The following is an 8,611-nucleotide window of genomic DNA, read 5'->3' on the forward strand; positions in this document are numbered from 1 at the left end:
TGGCAGTGATGGTCAGGGACCTCGACGGACCAGACCCGGGCAGCAGAGGCTGGCTCTGGGGACGTGGAACGTCACCTCTCTGTGGGGGAAGGAGCCGGAACTAGTGCGGGAGGTGGAGTGCTACCAATTGGATCTGGTGGGGCTTACCTCCACGCACAGTCTTGGCTCTGGAACCGTACTCCTGGATAGGGGTTGGACTCTATTCTTCTCCGGAGTTGCCCAAGGTGTGAGGTGTCGGGCCGGGGTGGGGATACTCACTAGCCCCCGGCTGAGCGCCACTACGTTGGAGTTTACCCCGGTGGACTAGAGGGTCGCCTCCCTATGCCTTCGGGTTATGGGGGGGAAAACTCTGACTGTTGTTTGTGCCTATGCCCCAAATCGCAGTTCGGAGTATTCAGCCTTCCTGAATGGAGCCCTGCAGGGTGCTCCAGTAGGGGACTCCGTAGTCTTGCTGGGAGACTTCAACGCACACGTGGGAAATGATGGAGACACCTGGAGAGGCTTGATTGGGAGGAAGGGCCTCCCTGATCTAAACCCGAACGGTCGTTTGTTGTTGGACTTCTGTGCTAGTCATGGAATGGCCATAACAAACACCATGTTCGAACATCAGGATGCTCATAAGTGCACATGGTACCAGAGCACCCTAGGCCAAAGGTCAATGATCAATATTGTAATCGTATCATCTGATCTGAGGCCGCATGTTTTGGACACTCGGGTGAAGAGAGGGGCGGAGCTGTTAACTGATCACCATCTGGTGGTGAGTTGGATCAAGGGGTGGGGGAAGACAGATCTGGTAAACCCTGGAGGAAGCCCCTGTCCTGGGGATCTTCAACTCACACCTCCGGCGGAGCTTTTCAGACATCCCTGTGGAGGTTGAGGGCATTGAACCTGAGTGGACGATGTTCAAAACCTCTATTGCTGAAGCTGCGGTGATGAGCTGTGGTCTCAAGGTCTTAGGTGCCTCAAGGGGCGGTAACCCTCGAACACCGTGGTGGACCCCGGTGGTCAGGGAAGTCGTCCGACTGAAGAAAGAGTCCTTCCGGGTTATGTTATCCGGGAGGACAGTTGCAGGGTACCGAAGGACTAAAAGGGCTGCAGCCTCTGTCAGAGGCAAAGCAGCGGCTGTGGGAGAAGTTCGGAGAAGCTATGGAGAAGGACTTTCGGTCGGCACCAAGGTGCTTCTGGAAAACCATCCGGCACCTCAGGAGGGGGAAGCGAGGAACCATCCAAGCTGTGTACAGCAAGGGTGGGACCCTGCTGACTTTGACTGAGAAGGTTATCGGACGGTGGAAGGAGCACTTTGAGGAACACCTGAATCCGACGAACAACTTTGCAGATGATGTGGTCCTTATGGCATCATCGGTCTGTGACCTTCAACAGTCACTGGATCGGTTCGCAGCCGAGTGTGGGATGAGGATCATCCATCCATCCATCCATCGTCTACCGCTTATCCGGGATCGGGTCGCGGGGGCAGCAGCTCCAGTAAGGAACCCCAATCTTCCCTTCTCCGGGCCACATCCTCCAGCTCCGACTGGGGGATCCTGAGGCGGATGAGGATCAGCACCTCAAAATCTGAGGCCATGGTTCTCAGCAGGAAACCGGTGGATTGCCTACTCCGGGTAGGGAATGAGCCTTTACCCCAAGTGAAGGAGTTCAAGTACCTCGGGGTCTTGTTCGTGAGTGAGGGGACGATGGAGCAAGAGATTGGCCGGAGAATCGGAGCAGCGGGGGCGGTACTACAGTCACTTTACCGCACTGTTGTGACGAAAAGAGAGCTGAGCCAGAAGGCAAAGCTCTCAATCTATCGGTCGATCTTCGTTCCTACCCTCACCTATGGTCATGAAGGCTGGGTCATGACCGAAAGAACGAGATCACGGGTACAAGCGGCCAAAATGGGTTTTCTCAGACGGGTGGCTGGCGTCTCCCTTAGAGATAGGGTGAGAAGCTCAGCCATCCGTGGGAGACTCGGAGTAGAGCCGCTGCTCGTTTACGTTGAAAGGAGCCAGTTGAGGTGGTTTGGGCATCTAGTAAGGATACCACCTGGGCGCCTCCCTAGGGAGGTGTTCCAGGCACGTCCAGCTGGGAGGAGACCCCGGGGAAGACCCAGGACTCGGTGGAGAGATTATATCTCCTCACTGGCCTGGGAACGCCTCAGGATCCCCCAGTCGGAGCTGGAGGATGTGGCCCGGAGAAGGGAAGATTGGGGTTCCTTACTGGAGCTGCTGCCCCCGCGACCCGATCCCGGATAAGCGGTAGACGATGGATGGATGGATTAGAAGTATTATATATATTAAATGTATTATATATATTAGAAGTATTATATATATTATAATATAATGTATATAATATATTTAATATATATAATACATATTATGTATTATATATATTAAATGTATTATCTCGACTGACCAGCAGGTGGCGATAACGTCTACGTCAATGATATGTGAAATACCACAGAAGAAGATTGTGAGCATGCTCAGAGAGCTTATTGTCCATTGGCGGACAAATCAAACAATACCAGCAAATTATTTCTTTATATATTATTATATTTAATACCGCTAGCAGAGTGTAAACAGTGAATCATATTTTCATTCACAGCTGCAGGATCGGACGGTTTAACGGCCTCAGCTGCTGATTATCATGTTATAATAACATAGAAAAGATCAATACTATAAGATATAATAACTAACACAGCCAGCAGCTCTTTAAGCTCCAACAACAAATTCTTTGGATAAACTGAACACATGTTGGGAATATAAATGGTGGTTTTCTTTTGTAAGGAAATTATGATAAAGCCGGCGACGCTAAGCTAAGTTATCGTACTTCAGCTCAAAAACGAAAGTTAGAAAATGATGCGATGTGGAAGCGTTCAAGAATATGGTGCAGACGGAGAAGAAGCTTGGCACATTCACGCCCCGGCTTCACCTTCATTAAGAACATGTGAGATCTTATTATTAGAGTTTCTAATGTTTTCTTTTAGTTTCCTACTTTGTATTAAAACTGCTGCACAACAAACGTCCTTGAGATCAATAACATTTCAATTTGATTTTAGTGTTCATAAGGTCAGGATCCTGTTCTCACTGGTTTCCTGGTCCTGGTCTGGGTCCTAGTCCTAGTTTGGGTCCTGACACTGATCCTGATCCGGGTCCGAGTCCTGGTTCTAGTCCTGGTCCTGCAGAATTATCTTCATCCTCCACCTGCAGCTTCTGCAGGAGACACCAGGTACAAGATTTACCTTTAGCCTCATCTGATTGGTTCTTATAGAAACACTGAATCTCTTCTGATTGGACTAAATCACAACAGACTAATTAAGACCGACCAGTTGTAGTAGAGCAGGAAGTAACATCATCCAGGTGGAACATAGATATGAGCGTGAACGATCAAAGGCAGAGACAAAGAAGAAGAAAACAAAGACAATGGAAAAGATGACTGTGAATTAGCACGTTGTTAGCAAGTTGTTAGCACGTTGGTAAAATGTTGTTAGCCTGTTGTTAGCATGTTATTAGTGCGTTGACAGCAAAGACAAACACTGTAAACCTAACCCACTGTAACGGTCTAAGTGAATGGCATGCTAACAAGATGCTAACAACAGACAGTTCAATAATAACAACAACACACTGTTAGCCTGGCTGGTCAGTTAGCTGGAGGTCATTTCATACCAACTCACAAAGAACTCATGTTATGGAAAAATAATTCACATGGAAACTTTACAAAAAGATTTTTTAAAGTTTATACATCTGCAATGAATATTAAGACTTTCCCATAAAAAGTTCAAGGTATTTGAAAATAATTAGATTAGATCGACTTCATTGTTCACCTCCGTGAATATTTATCAGCAAAGGTCACAATACACACAACTCACCATTAAAACATTCAAATATACAATAGTGCAAATAGGCATGTATCAGCAATAAGAGACAGAAATAATAAAGAGCGCACATCTTATAAATATATGCTAAAGCATAGGTCACTAACAGAAGAGAAAAGTGCAAACAGTGCAAACTTTCCACCCAGAATGGACTCATTCATTACGAGGCTGCTTCAATATATCTCACACTAATTCATAACACACGTTAGACATTATGATGTTGCTTTGCTAACGAGACCTCTTTGAATTGTAGTTGAATACCGCTGTGATGAAGCTTTATTCATAAGTTTTTTATGGAGGCTAAATCACTAGTAGATAGAACCGCATTAATACTCCACAGAATCAGAAAGTGAATGCGAGTGATATTAATTTCAGATTCTTCATTTCAGGGTTTCTTTGATGTTTATAAAATAGTTTAACCCGATCCAATAAAAAATGAAATGAACATAAAATGCCATGAATTTAAGTTTTCACGTGAATTTATTCAAGAACATCCATGAAATGAGCTGCGAGCAGTTGGTGAGTTGGAATTGAAAGCTTAGTTAGCCTGTTAGCATTAGCCCCCCTCTGTGTCTGTGTGTGTGTGTGTGTGTGTGTGTGTGTGTGTGTGTGTCAGGAATACCAGGTGGGATCTGGCGGTGTAGTAGAGCTCCTCCACGCAGTCCAGGAAACGATCAGAGTCCAACTATAGAAGAAAAAGAAGGAGAAGAAGAAGGGGAAGAAGAAGGAAAAGGAGAAGAGAAGAAGGAGAAGAAGAAGAAGGGGAAGACGGAGAAGACGAGGAAGAAGAAAGAGAAGAAGAAGGGGAAGACGGAGAAGACAGAGAAGAAGAAGGAAAAGGAGAAGAAGAAGAAGAAGAAGAAGAAGAAGAAGAAGGGGAAGAAGGAGAAAAAGACGGAGAAGGAGAAGAAGAAGAAGAAGGGGAAGAAGGAGAAAAAGACGGAGAAGAAGGAGAAGAAGAAGAACGAGAAGAAGAGGAAGAAGAAGAAGATGGAGAAGACGAGGAAGAAGAAGAAGGAGGAAGGGAGAGAAGAAGAAGGAGAAAAGATTGGAGACAAAAGGAGAAGGAAGAAGGAGAAGAAGGAGAAGAAGAAGACAGAGAAGAAGAGGGAAGAAGAAGGAGAAGAAGGAAGATGGAGAAGAAGGAAGAAGAAGAAAGCGAAGAAGAGGGAAGAAGACAGAGAAGAAGAGGAAGAAGAAGGAGAAGAAGACAGAGAAGAAGAGGAAGAAGAAGGAGAAGAAGAAGGAGAAGGAGAAGAAGAAAAAGACGGAGAAGGAGAAGGAGAAGAAGGAGAAGGAGGGGAAGACGGAGAAGGAGAAGGAGAAGAAGGAGAAGGAGGGGAAGACAGAGAAGACAGAGAAGTAGAAGGAGAAGAAGAAGAAAGAGAAGAGGGAGAAGAAGGAGAAGACAGAGAAGAGGAAGAAGAAGAAGCAGAAGGAAAAGGAGGAGAAAGAAAAGAAGGGGAAGAAGGGGAAGAAGGAGAAGGAGAAGGAGAAGAAGACGGAGAAGAAGAAGGAGAAGAAGGAGAAGAAGAAGGGGAAGAAGAAGAAGGAGAAGGAGAAGGAGAAGAAGACAGAAAAGAAGACGGAGAAGGAGAAGAAGAAGGAGAAGAAGAAGGAGAAGAAGACGGAGAAGAAGACGGAGAAGGAGAAGAAGAAGAAGAAGAAGGAGAAGAAGAAGGAGAAGAAGACGGAGAAGAAGACGGAGAAGAAGAAGGAGAAGAAGGGGAAGAAGAAGGAGAAGAAGAAGAAGAAGCAGAAGGAAAAGGAGGAGAAAGAAAAGAAGGGGAAGAAGGGGAAGAAGGAGAAGGAGAAGGAGAAGAAGACGGAGAAGAAGAAGGAGAAGAAGGAGAAGAAGAAGGGGAAGAAGAAGACGGAGAAGGAGAAGGAGAAGAAGACAGAAAAGAAGACGGAGAAGGAGAAGAAGAAGAAGAAGAAGGAGAAGAAGAAAGAGAAGAAGAAGGAGAAGGAGAAGAAGAAGGAGAAGAAGAAGGAGAAGAAGAAGGAGAAGAAGAAGGAGAAGAAGAAGAAGGAGAAGAAGGAGAAGAAGAAGGAGAAGAAGGAGAAGAAGACGGAGAAGAAGGAGGAGAAGAAGAAGGAGAAGAAGACGGAGAAGGAGAAGAAGGAGAAGAAGAAGAAGAAGAAGAAGAGAAGAAGAGGGAGAAGAAGAAGAAGGAGAAGACAGAAGAGGAAGAAGAAGGAGAAGAAGAAGGAGAAGAAGAAGCAGAAGGAAAAGGAGGAGAAAGAAAAGAAGGGAAGAAGGAGAAGGAGAAGGAGAAGAAGGAGAAGAAGACGGAGAAGAAGAGGGAGAAGGAGAAGAAGAAGAAGGAGAAGAAGAGGGAGAAGGAGAAGAAGAAAAAGAAGAAGGAGAAGAAATGTGTCATCCCAGCAGGTGTAAAGGTGAGATGAGATCTTAATATATTAATTAATGAGGTGACGTTATATTAATAATCAATATTAATTCAATAAAGAAATATTCTTAACAACGGGAGACTTCTGCTTTATTATTGGACAAAGTGTCTGTGTGTGTGTGTGTGTACCTCTTCATGGTGAGCTTCAGTCTCTTTCCTGAGAGGAGGATCAAACGTCATCTGATCAACTGAAAGAAAAATACAAAATCACATCACAGCTTCATGAACGTCGTCTCACCATCACAGGTGAGCTCACAGGTAAACTCACAGGTGAGCTCAGACAGAGTCTTTCCTCCTCTGGTGTTTCCAGACGGGATCCTCTGAGGGACAGAGACGACCTGCAGACAGAGAGACAGACAGACAGTATGTTACAGAGTACTGGCAGTGAGACAGTATGCAGAGCACTCTGTGTCCTTGTCCCCTCACAGAGGACACTGAACAGCAGACTCTGAACACACACTGAACACACTCTGAACACACTCTGAACACACACACTGAACACACACTCTGAACACACTCTGAACACACTCTGAACACACACTCTGAACACACTCTGAACACACACACTGAACACACTCTGAACACACACTGAACACACACTCTGAACACACTCTGAACACACACTCTGAACACACACTCTGAACACACTCTGAACACACACTCTGAACACACACACTGAACACACACTCTGAACACACTCTGAACACACACTCTGAACACACACACTGAACACACTCTGAACACACACTCTGAACACACACTCTGAACACACACACACTGAACACACACTCTGAACACACTCTGAACACACACTCTGAACACACTCTGAACACACACTCTGAACACACACTCTGAACACACTCTGAACACACTCTGAACACACACTCTGAACACACACTCTGAACACACTCTGAACACACACTCTGAACACACACTGAACACACACTCTGAACACACACTCTGAACACACACACTGAACACACTCTGAACACACTCTCTGAACACACTCTGAACACACACTCTGAACACACACACTGAACACACACTCTGAACACACACTCTGAACACACACACTGAACACACTCTGAACACACTCTGAACACACACACTGAACACACACTCTGAACACACACACTGAACACACTCTGAACACACACTCTGAACACACACACTGAACACACTCTGAACACACACTCTGAACACACACACTGAACACACACACTGAACACACACACTGAACACACACACTGAACACACTCTGAACACACTCTGAACACACACTCTGAACACACACTCTTAACACACTCTGAACACACACACTGAACACACTCTGAACACACACACTGAACACACTTGTGGACAGACATGTGGACGTGTCTCTGTAACAGGCGTCCACTCAGTCAGAGGAGCCCCCCCCCCCTGATGTTAGACCTGTGGTCTCTGTTACAGTGTGAAGCAGAGACTCTATTCTGTGACACTTTGTAAACTGATGTTAATTTACTTCACTTCATCAAAACTTTCCCTCCATGTCCCCCTGTGTCCCACAGTGTCCATCCTTGTCCCCATGTCCCCCGTACCTCTGCGTCGGTCTCATCCTCGTCCTGGTGCTCCTGGTAGGGCGTCTGGTCTGAGTTACTGACTTTATCCAGCAGCTCGATGGCCAGAGTCCGGCTGAGCGGCTGAGAAACAAACGGTTGCTGGGGGGGGGGGGGGGTTTCTTCGGGTTTTTGGTCAGAGAGATTTTTACAAACTGGTGGAAGTTTCCGGTCCTGCAGAGACGAGGAAATAATTCATGTTTATCATTTTGTAAAAATCAACGCATTAGAAAAAGAAACTCTTAAACAACCCACACCAAAGATTTATTTCTCATCTTTCAATTTGAATTATTCCACAGATCAATCCGAACGCAAATATGTGGAAACATCACTATAGTGAGACGTTCAGGTACGACACAGGCTTCATCGTACAGGTAAGACACAGGCTTCATCGTACAGGTATTACTGAGAGACGTTCAGGTAAGACACAGGCTTCATCGTACAGGTACGACACAGGTAAGACACAGGCTTCATCGTACAGGTAAGACACAGGCTTCATCGTACAGGTAAGACACAGGCTTCATCGTACAGGTATTACTGAGAGACGTTCAGGTACGACACAGGCTTCATCGTACAGGTACGACACAGGCTTCATCGTACAGGTATTACTGAGAGACGTTCAGGTAAGACACAGGCTTCATCGTACAGGTATTACTGCGAGGCAGATGAGGCGTCAACGCTCCTAAATGTATTATAACGAGACGACTGCTCAGCCGCTGGCTGTATTTCATCCTGTG

The 8,611-nt window shown here is 45.9% G+C and overlaps 1 protein-coding gene across 1 annotated transcript; it reads right to left on the reverse strand.

The window, feature by feature from the left end:
• Nucleotides 1-2,528: 2,528 nt before the first annotated feature.
• On the reverse strand, nt 2,529-8,611 carry LOC115005574 (mitogen-activated protein kinase kinase kinase kinase 3-like). Its single transcript, XM_029427447.1, has 6 exons — nt 8,404-8,611; nt 7,857-8,048; nt 6,548-6,617; nt 6,409-6,467; nt 4,491-4,553; nt 2,529-3,206 (listed from the first exon to the last, which is right to left on the reverse strand). Exons 1-6 carry the CDS (start codon nt 8,467-8,469, stop codon nt 3,078-3,080), a joined length of 579 nt encoding a protein of 192 aa, XP_029283307.1. The 5' UTR covers nt 8,470-8,611; the 3' UTR covers nt 2,529-3,077.

This window comes from Cottoperca gobio, unplaced genomic scaffold (assembly GCF_900634415.1).
Source record: "Cottoperca gobio unplaced genomic scaffold, fCotGob3.1 fCotGob3_324arrow_ctg1, whole genome shotgun sequence".
NCBI lineage: Eukaryota > Metazoa > Chordata > Actinopteri > Perciformes > Bovichtidae > Cottoperca > Cottoperca gobio.